This window comes from Geosmithia morbida (assembly GCF_012550715.1).
Source record: "Geosmithia morbida isolate 1262 chromosome Unknown scaffold_0, whole genome shotgun sequence".
Lineage (NCBI taxonomy): Eukaryota > Fungi > Ascomycota > Sordariomycetes > Hypocreales > Bionectriaceae > Geosmithia > Geosmithia morbida.
Window position 1 is genome coordinate 2,518,693 of NW_023336187.1, and position 15,250 is coordinate 2,533,942.

Here is a 15,250-nt window from a genome sequence, read left to right on the forward strand (position 1 = left end):
TCGAACCACTCAGATTCCCTAATTTCCGTCAAGAGCTTCTCCAGCACAATTATTGGAGTCCAGCGGACGACATTGGTCGAGTCAAGATTGTCATCACTGAGGGCTTCCCTCGTGACTCAGTCTCAGTGCCGCTTGAAAGAGTGAAGAACGTGGTAGCCTTTTCGTTCCAGCATGCACCACTCGGTACTTTACAATCTACAGGCCCATAACCATGTTTGTATACTGACATTTCGTGCTAGATATCTTGGAGAATACCGGAATAGCGTGGCCCAATCCTCTCATGTGGCGCCGTACTTCCCTAGGGGGTTCGTTGTCTGTTCCCACCTACCACGAGGAGAGTTCGGAGTCCCATGCCCACTCACCTCGACGGCGCGTCGATAAGCGGGCGGATGTTGGCGGCTACGAAACGCCGACGGGAAAGAAAACAAATGCGATGGAGAATGACTCAATGAATTCGAGTAATGGACGGAGATTGCATCAAATTTCGAACGGGTTCGGTGTCGGCGCTGGAGAATTTGGGAATGAGTTCGGTATACCAGTCCCGGGCTTCGACTGGTTAAGCGGCATACATCAAATGCCATGGAAGGAAAAGCAGCCATGGGATTCAAACAAGGATCTTCGAAGGGCTCACAAGTCGAGCACTGACACTAGTATGCCCGACTATGTGTCAAACCCCACCAACAGCAGCTTCGAAATACCGGCTATGATATGCAACCCCCAGCTTGGCGGAGAAAGCAGTCAAGGCGATGGCACGGATATTACCAAACCTCCATCGAACACAGAAACTGGAAGAGGGTTGAACGCGGGGACATCCAATGTGGCCGGTTTGTGGGATGATATCGAATGGGCTTTTCGCATTGCTAATCAATGATGCAGATTCAAGGCTCTCCTTTTCTTTGGACAACAGTTACGTGCCCAAGGATATGGCAGTATCCCTGACGGATTCGATTCTCCAACAGCCACCTCCATACAAAGCTCACCCCTACGCCGGGTCTCTGCCCGCTACTGAGGTTCGGTCAAAGAAGGAGCGGAGAAAATCCTCCTCCAAAGAATCTCCGTTGGTCTTGTCTCCGATAGCCACAAATGGCAGTGATGCGAATGATTTGGGCGAAGCATCCCAGCAAACCCAGGTTCCGAGCGGCTCATCAATCCTGTGGAGTGCTCTGCAGTCGCCGCAGGTTGGCAGCTCTCATGCTCATGCCCCGGTCAAGGAGATTGACCCGGCACAGCGTATCATATCTGCTACCTTTGGAACTCTTTCGGGAAAGGAGCCATTTCAAGAGACCGGTTCGAGGAAGATCTCTGGGATTTCGGAGAAGGGTACCAAGCGGGAGAGAAACATGACTGTGCTGTCGGCAAAAGCCAACGTCAAGGAGGACGAGGAGGAGCGTGGCTTCCCCCGTGCTCGCCTTACCCCGTTTGCAGAAGGTGACACGACGGTTGTCGAGTAACCAGCGTATGATGTCGTCTTCCTCTACGGACTCTTCCTTGTTACATTTTTAGCCACCAACTGTTATTTTAGTGAGCTCCCTCTGAGAGTGTATCTTTAAGTGTATTATAAGTGCTGTGACAACGTCATGTATTCAATTACCACTGGTTGTCTTTGGGTCTCGAAACTTGAAGAAACCGGGGGAAAAAATGGAAAAAGAGGACTCAAAAAAAATGATACTAACTGACCAAATTTGTTGGGGCTTCTCTTGAGCACTTATATCTTTGTAAGTCTGCAACTCTACTCTGTGAGATCTGGGTACACTTTTAATACCACAAGAGGGGCAATTAGGGAATGTGTGTGATGCTGTTATGTTTTACGGGTCGTACCCAACTTCGCGTCCCGCGTCGATTACCCATATTTCGGGGTTGTACGTAACCAACTAGCTGGTCATTGAACTCTGGCGCCTGAAAATGGGCCCCTGCGCTTGAGTTGGAGCTTTTGGTTCGGTTCTCTAACTCCAACCAACCCCGAGCTTTGCCCCCTCCCCCCTTTCCCTTAAAAAAAGGCTACGTAATCTATTCACTACACGTTGAGCCGGATTCAAAATGCGGCCGCCATCAGTGTGGTATTCGCTGCTATGTGCCTGCCAAGCTGTTTGCGCCGAAGAGCAGACGCGTCTTGGCAAAGGGCAGCTGCAGCAGCATGGTCCGAGTGACTCCTCATCGTCCTCACCGCCGTCATTCCGATCGGAGCTGCTGGACCTCCACAGGTCGCTGGTGGAGATTGAGTCCATCTCTGGGCGGGAGTACGATGTTGGCTCATGGCTATCAGAGTATCTGAGCTCCAAGGGGTGGACGTCGACGGTCCAATTCGTCCCCCCAAGGGAGGGCACCCCCCCCGGCGCGCAGCGGATGAACGTCATGGCATGGCCGGACGATAATGACGGGACGCCGGACCCGAAAGTACTCCTGACGAGCCACATTGATACGGTGCCGCCGTTCATCGCGTACAGTATTGACGAGGGAGAAGTCACGCGCGACACGAGGATCTACGGACGCGGCAGCGTTGATGCCAAGGCCAGCGTCGCGGCCATGATTGTGGCGGTGGACGAGCTTCTCGAGAAGGATGAGATCAATCCCCAGGATGTCATGGTTCTCTTCGTTGTGGGCGAGGAGGTCTCGGGCGATGGGATGCGGTGGTTCAATGACTCGCTCGACTCGTTCGATCGCCGCCCGGAGTTTGATGCGGTCATCTTTGGCGAGCCGACGGAGAGCAAGCTTGCGTGCGGGCACAAGGGTGGACTCGTGTGCCATATTGAGGCGCGCGGCACGGCCGGCCACAGCGGGTACCCCTGGCTGGCCAAGTCGGCCAACGAGCTGATTATGCGCGCGCTCGTCAAGGTCCTCGATACCGACCTGGGCAGCTCAGAGCAGTTCGGCAACACTACCATCAATATCGGTCGTCTGGACGGCGGGGTGGCCAACAACGTCATTCCTGCCAGGGCCACGGCGGGGATCATGGGTCGCGTCGCCCTCGGTCCGCAGGCGACTGGCGGTGAGGTCGTGCGGAAGAGGCTGCAGGCTGTGCTCGACGAGGTCGACGATGAGGCATTTACGCTGGACTGTCCTCAGGGATATGGGCTTGTTGAGACGAACTGTGATGTTGATGGTTAGCTCACCCCCCTACGCTCTCTTGATTGAAAGCGCTGATAGCTGACATGGGTTGAAAATAGGGTTCGATAGCATCGTTGTCAACTATGGCACGGACATTCCCCATCTTGAGGGTGAACACACCAGGTACCTTTACGGCCCGGGGACCATTCTCGTGGCCCACGCTGCCAATGAGAACATTACCGTTGGTGATCTTGAGACGGCTGTTGTGGATTACCAGAAGCTTGTTCTTAATGCCCTAGGCAACTATACAGCATGAGAGAAGAACGAATGCATGTACGAATGAAATATATAACATGCGTAATAGTGGTATCATCTATAGCTTGTGCGTAATCTTTTGAAGATTCAACGCTCCCCCTTTCTCCTGTTTTCTCACTTGCCGATAACCTTTGCCCAACGCTCAGACATAATGTGGCTAAAGTCGAATTTACCATCGGAGTCCTTCTCGACGGCGCCCTTCTCGGTGATGACAGCATCGATGAGGTCGGCCGGGGTGACGTCAAAAGCTGGGTTCCAGACGTCGACGCGTTGGTCGGCCGTGGCGATCCTGACCTTGGAGTTCTCATCTACGGAGCCATCAGTGCGGATGACGGCACCCGTAATCTGCGTGAGCTCCTCCTTCTTGCGCTCCTCGATCCTAATGCCGTCGCCCGTGGTGGTCTCGAGGTCTATGCTGGTGGTCGGGGCGGCGACGAGGAACTTGATACCATGGTGGCGGGCGAGGACGGCGAGCTGGTAGGTGCCAATCTTGTTGGCGGTGTCGCCATTTCGGACGACACGGTCAGCGCCGACGATGACGGCGACAATGTTGGCCTCAGTCTTCTTTGTGCGGAAGAGAGCGGCGGCCATGGAGTCGGTGATGAGCGTGCTGGGGATACCCTCAAAGACGAGCTCAAAGGCCGTCAGGCGGCTGCCCTGGTTGTAGGGGCGGGTCTCGGTGCAGTAGGCGTGACGGAGGATACCATTCTCGTGTAGGGACCGGATGATACCCAGGGCTGTGCCGTGGCCCGAAGTGGCGAGGGATCCTGTGTTGCAGTGCGTCAGGACAGAGACGGGTGTCTCCTTGGACGCGCCGGCCTTGGCCCGCAGCCACTCGACGCCGGAGGTGCCGATGGAGATGTTTGTCTGTAGGTCCTTGGCAAAGATGGCCTCGGCCTCCTCGATGAATGCTGTGATGACGGCCGCCTTGTCCTTATTCCCCGGCTCCCTAATGCGCTCCTTGAGCTGGTTGATGGCGTTGGTAAGGTCCACGGCTGTGGGGCGGCTGGTCTTGAGGTAGTCGAGCGCCGAGTTAATGTGCGACACTGTGTCCTCGACCGAGTCGGCAGGGACGCCCGCGGTGTGGAGCTCGACGGCCAGTCCGAGGCTGGCTACGATGGCAATGGCGGGGGCGCCGCGCACCCTCATGGATGCGATGCTGTCAAAGGCTTCGGTGCGGTTGGAGATGGCATCGTAGTGAAATTCGTGGGGGAGGCGCAGTTGGTCGAGAACTTCCAGCTTGCCTCGGGTGTACTTGACGGCTTGCAGCGTAGACATCTTGGGCCGGAAGTGTGTTTCCTTCTTCTGGTGAGAGGGAGATGAAGTTGATGCGAAAGGCTTGATGCAGCCTACTAATAGTTGAGGCGTGAGGCCATGGGGTAGTGGGATGTTGCCCCTCCATCATCTATTCTGCCCCTCCAACCCCCACCATATTGCACCACACAATTCCGCTCTCACCTCACCGCTTTCAACATTGCCCAAGATTTCTCCAAGATTTTAGACTTGCCACCATCATCATCGCCACCAGTGATAACATCATTACACACAATCTTCATCCTTAAAGATAGAAGATTTTTCCTGAACCAAGAAATAGAGGATGGACACCCAGCTGAAACAGGAAGAAAAGGCCACCGCTGTTACCATTTTCTTCCTCGGAGCTACACCCTCGTATGTTCGAGATTAGCGATGCTAGTGGCTCCCACGGTTTGCGCCTGTTGTAACCGTCACTCAAGATGTTCCTTGGAACTCGACCTTTCAAGTCGTGATACCTCGATGACCTTGCTGGTATGTGGTTGGGATACAGCCGGTTACTAACTCCATCCTGCTATCCAAGATCCCAGGCATGCAATGCAATATGATTGATTTATTCAGCACTGCAAACCATACTGTGTACGAAAAAGTCCGCCTTGTACCAGATTTCGGGAAGAGCACCCTGGTGTCATCGAGTAGTATTACTTACCTACCAGACATGTGTATGTGTCGAGTGTGTGATTATCGGACCTTCCTGAGTTGGGAAAGCCATATCCGCGACTGTAGTTTCCTACTCATCAGACCACTTGACTGGGTTCTAAATACACAAGGTATTGGCAAAGGAGACCTCACTGGAACATCGTTCCTCTCAGAAACAAGCCCAGATTCCCTGACCTTGACTAATATACTTGTACTGCTTCTATGGCCAACCTCCGATCATCTAACGCCGTTGCCAACATGGAGGAATCGGATGACGAGGGGGACTTCCCATCCAATACCTCTCTGATTCCTCCCACACTTCTGGGCACATCGCACAGATCATGGGGGTGTAGAATGTCGATTTTCGACCGCACCAATTCCGAGTCTTGCTTTATCCCGAAATTCGTTCGACCTTGTGCGCAGACACAGGGACATACGATGAGTTCGGTGTCAGCGGAGCGGATTGTTTTCTTATACCGCAGACATACACGGATGTTTCGTGGGATATCCGTGCCAAGCCTACTACGACCCGACAAGCAATGTGCAGCCATTCATCAACAGAACTCAAGGATGTCCCCTACGACGATGCCCGGAGGGTCCTCGACGACGTGGCTTCGGCGCTGCTATATATCGAAGAAATGCGGGCTCTGCACAACATAAAACTCAGAAATGTTCTTCTACAATCGAGACATGGGCGCCAAGCTCATTGGCTTCGGCTTCGCCATTCGCATGGGGCAAGACATGTCACCAGGTGAGGCTCCATGGTACTTTGCTCCCGAGTTTGTAATATATTCCGGAGTGAAGTCGGAACCTGCAGACGTTTTGGTCCCTGGGCGTCGTCATGCCATGCATGCTGAGGAGCGTACCCCTCTCCCTGGAGCTGGGCTGCAGGCCAGCGATCTCGAGGACTGGCATGGAAAACTAACGAATGGCTGCGCCTTCACCCGACCGAAGGACGGATGGCTCGAGATAATCCGCAGTGGGGTCGTCAAGTTGGGCGAGACGAGGAGCAGACATATTGGCGATGCAGCTCACGCAGCGCATGCTGTCAAGGGTTGTCAGTAAAAGAGTAACAGCACGGGACTTGGTTAAGACCACGATGAAGGAGAACCCTCATTCATTAGGTGATCCCCGCCTGCTTCAGATGTTTGTCGGCCAGGAAGAGTATTAGTTGACAATGGTATTGCATGTACGTATTCTATATAACATCATTAGGTGGTATTATATTAGTGGTATAATATTTGGGCCACGGGGTTTGCATACATGTACTCATATATGTTTTCCCGGCGGTGTTTTCCCAGAAGCGTTTTAACAGCAGATGCATGTATTATTAGAAATGGCACACCTTCATATCGTCGCAGTCTGTTAAAGGTTGCAGTTATAACAATCTGTTCCATGGATGGTTTCTTTGATACAGGCACGAGTAATAGATAAAAGGGGAGAGCTACGAGTATTATTACAGCGGCGGTGGCCAACGGTGTGCATTTATAGTGGATGAATACAGTGGCTCTACAGCGTCCAACGACCCCAAACACGCACCGCCCCGCCTATTGTCCAGACAAGTGCAGCCTTGGGGCATTCAACCAGCTACACCACGAGCAACACCACCAAGCTACACATCGCCAACCGAATAATACAGAGTAACACTCGGCATACACAACACGCCCCTCAATTCTCGCAGGCCGGGCAATGTCAAGGAGATCCTCGAGCTGCCTCTGCTTGCCATGGAACAGCAGAACGCCTCATCGTCCAAGGTGACTGGTATGGCCCCCCTTCCTCCCTTCCTACTTCCCCTATCAGCCATTCATTGACACTGCCACTGACACAAACTGTCGCAGTCGAGTACCATGATCCTCACGATGTCTACAAGCTTCTCGCTCCCGGCCTGATCCCGCGACTGCCCCTTCATGACCTGCACTGGAAGTCGCATTCAGGTCCCCTACGCTCGATCGAAACCCTACACGTGGACCTGGTGCGCGGAGGGGCGGGAGACGAGCAGCAGCAGCAGCAGCCCACTTCCTCGTCGACGTTGACGCCCACGTCATCCATAACACGGCGTTCTAATAGTACGGCGCGCGATGATGGGTTCCAGACGCAGAGCGTTGGTGGTAGGGCACCATCGTCCGAGACTGCAGAGAGCTCGTCGCAGGCCGCGGGGCCGACGGCGTTTGGGGGTGCCAGCAGCGGCGGCAGGCGACGCCACCAGATCCCCGGCCTGCGGCGCACGCCCTATCTCAAGGCGCTTCTGGTGCGATGCGACGACAACGACTCGTACAAGAACTCGGTCCGATCCGAGGTGCGCGAGTGGATCAAGAACAACACGCCGCCGTCGAGCGGCTCCAAGAGGGGGAGCAACCAGGAGAGGCATGACGCCTACGAGTGGGTCATTGTCCACGTCGTCATCCCCAACACTGCCGCCGCCACGCAGCCCAGGAGCGCCAGCGCCAAGTTGGAGAGCGGTACGGCCGAGACCAAGACGACCTCGAGGTGGCGCACAGGGTCGACACCTCTCCTGGACAAGTTCCGCTCCGACTTCAACGGCTCCAGCAAGAGCGCCGTCGATCGCATCACCCAGATCCGCATCGGCATCAACGACGTCCCCTACGACCATCTGCCGCGTGTGGTCCCTGCCGTCCCAACGGGCTACTCGGAGACGGAGCAGGATGCCGAGCATGCCTGGGCTGAGCTGATTGCCAAGTTCAAGAGCCTGATTCTCACCTCCTTCGACAAGAGGGTTACACAGTACGAAGAGGACATCAAGGAAAAGGACTCGCAGAGGACGCTCCCCGGCTGGAACTTTTGTACCTTTTTCATCCTCAAGGAGGGGCTGGCACAGGGCTTCGAGAACGTCGGGCTCGTTGAGGATGCCCTTGTTGGCTACGACGAGCTGAGCGTCGGCCTGGACTCGGTGGTGAAGGAGCAGGCAGAGGCCAGCTCGCCGGCTCACAACGGAGGCGTCCTTCTGGGATACACAGAGGCTGTCAGGAAAAGCATCGAGAACATCATCTCCGAAGCTCAGGAGGATGATGGTAATGACGAGGAAGCCGTCGTTGATCTGCAGCAGCCCAAGGATACGGCAAAGGAGCAGTTCGACGAGATACCCATCAGCTCGACCAAGAAGCCGTACCGCGACTTGATTCTCGCCAACAACGTGTCCGTCTTCGACTTCCGCTGCTACATCTTTTCGCGGCAGATTGCCCTGCTCCTGCGTCTGGGCAATGCGCAGTCGACGAGGGAAGAGCTCCTCGCTAAGCTCAAGGAGCAGCAGGCCTCGATACTGCACGGTGTGGCCCCGCAGGCACCTCCGCCACAGAAGAAGACGACCGAGTCGGAGAATCTGTCCAGGCTGGCCGAGATATGCCGCAGGACGCTCGAGTTCATCCCCGCGGTGTCGTCGCTCCTGCGGCAAGACATCATCACGGCCCTGGAAGCCACCGTTAGCGACGAAAGCAGCCTGGCAGAACGTCTGGGGGCGAGCAAAGCCGAAGTCATCGACAACACGGTGGCGTCGTTTGCCTTCTCCGTAGCGCAACAGATACTTGCGCAAACATCGACCAAGGCCGTGCCCATCCCGCCCTCAACCCTGCCGCCCGTGGGCGAGGAGGAGCCGAAGGCATCCATTCCCGAGCCCAAGACCATGATGCACCCCTCGCGCACCTCTTCGCTGAATGTACGTCCCACGCAGAGGCCACCGCCGAGTCCAAATGTATTTGCTGGGCGCTCCGCCACTCTTTCTGACGCGGACGCCCACAACACCCACCACCTTAGAGCTGGACTGGAGGAACTGGCAGCCAAACGGGCTGACCTGTACCTTCTCTCACGGAGCATTCTCAACGGCTTGGGAAAGAAGCGCGGCTGGAGCAATGGATGGGACCATGCACCGCTTATTGGCGAGGTGAATGTGCCGAAGATGCAGGAAGTCAGCCTCGACGACGACAACGACGATGAGGAGAACGTTTCCACGACTGCTGATGATGAAGCAAAGAAGCCGTCGACGGTTGGAATCAACAGTAAACTGCTGCGAACAGCAGTGGACAACCCAGATGATTTCTACCGACTATATGAGATCCTGACTGACAAGTCTCTGCGGCACTTTATCGTCTCAGGCCACGATTACTCAGTCCATGCCGACATGTCGGACTTGGCAGTGCTGAAGTTCTATCTAAAAGAGTACCGCGCCGCGACCTCCTTCTTCTGCCAGACGACGCCCTTCTTCGGTGACAGTGGCTGGAGCTGGCTGGAGCTGTCCATGCTGGTCATGTATACGCGCTGCCTGCAGGAGATCAAGTCAAAGGAGTACGTGCGCGTCGCGCTCAAGCTGCTCACCAAGGCATGTGCGGCAGAGGAAGAACGGTGGCGTCGGGTGGCGTCATCCACCAGCACCAGGGTCAAGGCAGCCAATGTTGTTGACCTCATAGACATGTCGGCCATATCGGAGGTCGTGGGGAGCATCACGGACCTCGCGGCGTCCACACCTGTAGAAGCTCAGATGCCGCTACTCAACTTTGCTACCGATGTCGAGCTGACCGGTCCGCCAGTCTATCACGATTCGCGGGATAGCTGTGAGCTGGCTGTATCACTGAGGTCGCTGCTTCCAGGGGATCTGAAAATAGACTCGGCAGCGCTGCGGGTGTCGTGTACCAACGCCAACGGGCCGTTTAAGGAACTGCTGTTCAAGGCCGGTGCTGGTGCGGTGCTGAGCAGAGGCCACAACACGATCAAGTTGGAGTGCAAGGTACGTGTGCGGACAATCACAACGGCTCACGGGCATCTCTTCTAACATTGAAATGCAGTCCGTTATTCCTGGAGATTACAAGGTTGATCACCTCAGCATCGTGTCGGGCAACCTGGTACTGCACTACGACCGCAACATCCTGCAGAAGGAGACGGCTCCCAACTACGTATTCAGGAAGCCCTACGTCAGACTCTACCAACGCGCTGGTGCATTCGACGTTGAACTGGTGGCATCTAAGCACACATCGCTCGACAAGAGCAACTGTCTCGACCTAATTGTGCGTCCCGGGTGGAACTCGTTATCCAAGTGCGAGATTCGCGTGAAGCCTGCGACCGGTGGACTCCGACTCCTGATGACAGAGGCCAAGCTGGTTGGCTCGGAGGGTGGCTTCGCTAAGCCGCCTGAGTCTGGCGTGTTCCACCTCAACCCCGTAGGTGCGGGCAAGACAGTGACTGTGCGTTTTCCATTTACTGTCGAGAACGACGTGGGCGTGGTGGCGGCCAAGCTCGAGGCGACGTACAAGACAGACTCCGACCCTGACTCGGACTCGACATTCCACTTTGCCAAGTCGCAGCCTGTGTCCGTGGCGCTGGCGCTCAACGTCAACGTGCAAGACGTGTTCAAACACGAGTCCCTCTTCTCGCGATTCAGCGTGACCACGGCGACCAGAAGCCCACTACGACTATTCGGATCAGAGCTGCAGGGCACGAAGCTATTCGAGTCGACGTCCGGACGGGCACCGTCGGGCACCGTGATTGTGTTTGCCAAGCAGCCTGCGACATTCTTATACAAGATCAAGCGGACAAAGACAGGTGATCCGTCCAAGCCCGACGGGCCGGCCAAGAAGGCCGAAAAAACAATGTACCTCAAACTGTACTATTCGCAGGTAGACTCGGAGGTTGAAGAGGTGATACGCCTGACGATCTCCAAGGCGCTGGAGCAGACATCCCTGGCACCGCTGCAGCGGGCTATCGAGGCGGTCATCATCGGACACGTCAGGGCCGCCATGGACGGGCCATCTCTGGAAAGGGCGGCATTACTGGGCGAGATACCCATGGGGTTCCTGTTGGGCATCAAATGGAGGGAGCACTTTGGGGGGCTAGGCAAGGTGCCGGGCACGAAGCAGGACATTGGCGCGACGGTGTCGGCCTTCTTCGAGGAGTGGCTGTCGTCGCACCGACGCGTGTCCCTCCCGTCCGGGGGTGTCATGGAGAAGGCGTCCATCATGATCCCAGTGGAGGTGCAGTCCATCTCGGTCGTGCACACGGCTGACATGCGACTGAACCTGACCTCTGGCCAGGCTGCCAAGCAGGTGCCGCCGCCGCCCACGGCAATCGTGACAATCGGTCAGGTGGTCCCGGCGACGGTCCATCTCCGCTGGACACGCCGGTGGGACACCAGCGCAACGGGGCCCTCCCAAGACAAGGAATTCAGCTACGAAGTCGCGGCACCACCGGAGGCGTGGCTACTCGGCGGCCGACGAAAGGGGCACTTTGTCATCCCAGGGACCGCCGCCAATGACCCGTCGTCCTCTTCGTCGTCGACGGCAGAGACAGAGGCCGACATTCCACTCACCCTCATCGCCCAGCGGGAGGGCCATCTCGCCTATCCCGGCGTGGAGATTCGCGAGATCGGTCCAGACGGCGAGCCGCTCGACAGCCACGCTCAGTCCTTCGAACTGGACTTTAGAAACCTGGGGGAAACAATCCACGTCGTCGGTGGACGTCATCATGTTACTGTTAGTCTTGATGCTAGTGGACCAGGTGGTCAGCCTCTTGTTCTGTCGGGGGAAAGGATGAACAAGGGGGAGAGGATCGTAGCATGAGTATTACTATCACTAGTCTTTTCTCCGTTTCTCCTCTTCTTTTTTTTCTTTGAAAAAAAAAACACAAAAAAAACAACCAAGAGACCGAAAATCTCCATTCTTCTTCCCGCATTCTCTCTCTTATCCGTATATGGTTTCCCCCCCTCCCCCTCCCTCCTTGATCAATATTATTTATCCGCAGTTACTCTTGGTGTAATATAGCGTCATCGTGTCTTATCCCTGCAGGAGAAAGGGAAAGAGAAAAAAATCAACCCCCGTCGCCTGACAGCGTGCATATGCGTCGACGCCCACGCTCATGTACAATACATGCCTGATGCATCCTAATTCCTGCACAGGGCACTACGTACGCCGTGATATTACTCTGTACCGAAAGTTGACGCACGCATAATACATGTTAAAACCCGTACAGCTAGCTGGCGGCGCAACTGCAACACCATGACGAGGGTTTCAGCACACACACACACGCACGCATGCCTGGCAGCGGGGGGGGACATGTCATGTTCCACTTTTATCAAATAGATTTGGACATTCGTTATGCAACGCCAGCTGAGATGGTTGTTTGAGATCATGTCGCGGTTTTTTTTTTTTTTAAAAAAAAAAAAAAAAAAAGGAATTCGTTTAGCACCTGAGAAATTTTAATATTTTTTTTTCTAATTCGTGACTTTAGCTCTTTTAAGTGTTGAATCATCTAATGTATACCACACCGAAGCACATGAAAAAAAAAGGAAAACTTAATGCAAAGATAAAGAGACAATATTCAAAAGGGAAGAGAAAGGGAAGACAGACGACACCCATCTCTTTACATCCTTCATAAGAGGGGGTAGGAGGGTTAGAAAGCAACGCCATGATTATGCTCATAATATCGTGTAGAAGACGACGGGCGAAAAAGAGAGCTTTGTAGAAGAAAGACCGATATAATGAAGTCAAGAAATCCTCTTCCTCTGGAAATAAAACGCGCAAAGACGCTAAGTTGCTGCATGCGCTTTCCACCACTATATGCCGCGGTTTCATAAGCATAGGCTTCCCAATGCTCAACATTCATTTCTCGTTGAGAAGAGTAGTATACAGTTTGTGTTCCGACGATCCAAGAAAAAGAGGTGCCGACTGAACGAGGGCAGAAAGAAGAAGCCGGCCAAACAAAAAAGCAAGGCGAGGAAGGTGTCGTTTTGAGAAAGCGCCGTTGTAGCGCGGGTATCAAATGTTGGTTTAGAGACCACAGTACGAGGGAGTTGGAAGACATTATCTAGTCGGTAGAAGAAGGGTAAAGAAGGAAGAGAATCCCCCGACTGTGCCAAGTCGTTTGTTTTGTAAAAATATTGAACACGACAAGTGTTGATGCTTTCTTTCCGGTATTATTTTTTCTTGTTTTTGCCGTTCTATTCGTCCTGTTGGCATAGAGGTTTCGTTAAACGCCGAGATTTTGTTGCATTACTTTTTGTTGGATTATTATGGCGCTGGATCCGAGGTTGGAAACCGATGGGCATTGTCGTGTCGCCCTTTTCAAGTGTGAAGCACGAGTCGCCTTAGCTTATTTCTTGCCCTTGCTGGGTGGGGCAGTAATCTTGCTGGTGCTCATGAGGTCACCAATGTACTTTTGCAGGAACTTGTTGTTGCTGTCGAGCTTGTCGTGCTCCTCGCGAACGGCCTCGATGCGGTTGAAGATGGTCAAGAGTGACTCTTGCAGAGCTTGGGCATGTCTAGAACGTATTAGCATATAGGAGCTGAGGGGTAGAGGGAAAAGAGAAGACTCACTTCCTGAGCTCCTTGCGTGCCTCCTTGCCCATCTTGTCGATATCTTCACTCGTCCTCCTGGGGCTCATGGCCCTGACATCATCGGGACCGAAATGGGGTTCAATGGGGCCGACGGCGGAACTGTCGCGGGGGACGACGAGCGGGCCACTGCTCTTGCGACTGGGTAGACGCGGCCTCTGGGGAATGGGCTGGTGGATGACGACCTCGTTGGCCTCCGAGGTGGCTGCGGTGGACAGGGACGAGTTCGACCTCTCGAGAACGGGAGCAGGCGTGGGCTGGACAGGGGTAGGCTGAGGCTCCAAAGTGGCGGGAGCAGGGCTCACGGTAGCATCTTGGGTTTCGGCCATTGTTGTGTATGTGCCGTGTTGATGCAATGTGGAGCAGTTCGGAGAGAGAAACAACGGAGGGTTTCCCTTCAGACCAGCTGAGTCGTAGAAAAAGGAAGATGCAAGGGAAAGCGAAGAATGCAAAAGCTGAGTCTTTGTTTCCACTAAGCAACAACGGCACCAAGTTGAAAAGTTGTCACTACAAGGCCAGATTGCTGAAGAGTTCGAAGCGAGGTGGTAGCGGAGAAAAACGAGGGACGAGTGGAGATCGAAGAGAAGGAGGGAGGTCCGGCGCACGTGTATTTCGCGGATTGAGGTGTTGGTGGGATGGCTCCGAAGTCGTACAATGCTTGGGAGTGGCGTCGGTGAAGAAGCACAAACACACACAAGGGTCGTGTGTTGTTGACTAGGGTGGAGGGGCGGAGGATGTTGACAGTTCGTGAGGGGGGACGTCGGGTGAGGCACGTGGCGCAATGGAGACTGTCGTAGAGTAAAGCGAGAGGGCCAGAAAGAAGGGGGAGAAGAAGAACCGTGAGAGGAATGAAGAAAGAAGAGGAGGAGAATATTGGGAAGGCAGACTAGATGGTTGTCGTGGGTAATGGTGTTGGGCAAGTTGTTAAGAGAAAGAAAAGGAAAAAGTAAAGGGGGAGGTGTGTGAGGGTAAAGAGTAGTGTCGTGCATGTAGTAAAGAAGGAGTGTGGAGTGGAGGAAGGAGCAAGGAGAGCGGAGTGAGTTACCTTTGGGGGGGGAGGGGGGGGGGGGGGGGGGGGGGGGGGGGGGGGGGGGGGGGGGGGTGAGTGCTATTGGTAGACTGTAATCTGTAGTCTGGTACGACAAAAAAGTTCAGTGGTTGGATATGACGAGAGGTACATTGACTTACTTGATCGCTACAGTACAGAGCATCGTTCTACCATTGCTACTACTAGATAAAATGGGATTATTTAGCTGTGTTGAAGATAACATGACGCTGTTTATTGACGTGTAGTTTTATATGCGTATTATATTATCTCTGAGTCAGAATTCGTAGGTTTGTAGCTCCCGTCCAGCTGTCTGGGTAAGGGAAAAAAAACCAGTGCATTATCGTCATCGTGACGGTGCCGTCTTATATGGTATTACTTTCAACGTGACGAATTCTTCAATGTCTAACAATACTGTCCACAACTCTGGACATGGTGACACATGTACGTACAAGGCAAAGGGGAAAGTGAATACTGCTGAAAGTAAATACTATTACTACATGTAGAATTAGAATACTCGTAGAAGCTGTTAGCTACACAATAACACAACAAGCGGGTTCCACTG

General features: G+C 54.2%; 5 protein-coding genes across 5 annotated transcripts; 3 read left to right on the forward strand and 2 right to left on the reverse strand.

The window, feature by feature from the left end:
* Nucleotides 1–280: 280 nt before the first annotated feature.
* On the forward strand, nucleotides 281–1,451 carry GMORB2_0754 (uncharacterized protein; the record flags this gene model as incomplete). Its single annotated transcript, XM_035462738.1, has 2 exons — nucleotides 281–824; nucleotides 877–1,451. 2 exons carry the CDS (start codon nucleotides 281–283, stop codon nucleotides 1,449–1,451), a joined length of 1,119 nt encoding a protein of 372 aa, XP_035325668.1.
* Nucleotides 1,452–2,037: 586 nt separating this feature from the next.
* GMORB2_0755 (acetylornithine deacetylase) lies at nucleotides 2,038–3,361 on the forward strand (the record flags this gene model as incomplete). Its single annotated transcript, XM_035462739.1, has 2 exons — nucleotides 2,038–3,100; nucleotides 3,165–3,361. 2 exons carry the CDS (start codon nucleotides 2,038–2,040, stop codon nucleotides 3,359–3,361), a joined length of 1,260 nt encoding a protein of 419 aa, XP_035325669.1.
* Nucleotides 3,362–3,474: 113 nt separating this feature from the next.
* GMORB2_0756 (methylthioribose-1-phosphate isomerase) lies at nucleotides 3,475–4,638 on the reverse strand (the record flags this gene model as incomplete). The annotated part of the gene is made up of 1 exon (XM_035462740.1): nucleotides 3,475–4,638. One exon carries the CDS (start codon nucleotides 4,636–4,638, stop codon nucleotides 3,475–3,477), a length of 1,164 nt encoding a protein of 387 aa, XP_035325670.1.
* A 2,396-nt stretch (nucleotides 4,639–7,034) lies between these two features.
* GMORB2_0757 (trafficking protein particle complex subunit 10) lies at nucleotides 7,035–11,870 on the forward strand (the record flags this gene model as incomplete). The annotated part of the gene is made up of 3 exons (XM_035462741.1): nucleotides 7,035–7,071; nucleotides 7,149–10,045; nucleotides 10,104–11,870. 3 exons carry the CDS (start codon nucleotides 7,035–7,037, stop codon nucleotides 11,868–11,870), a joined length of 4,701 nt encoding a protein of 1,566 aa, XP_035325671.1.
* A 1,528-nt stretch (nucleotides 11,871–13,398) lies between these two features.
* On the reverse strand, nucleotides 13,399–13,969 carry GMORB2_0758 (short coiled-coil protein; the record flags this gene model as incomplete). Its single annotated transcript, XM_035462742.1, has 2 exons — nucleotides 13,399–13,567; nucleotides 13,623–13,969. The coding sequence occupies 2 exons, from the start codon at nucleotides 13,967–13,969 to the stop codon at nucleotides 13,399–13,401; spliced, it is 516 nt and encodes a 171-aa protein (XP_035325672.1).
* Between the last annotated feature and the right edge of the window lie 1,281 nt (nucleotides 13,970–15,250).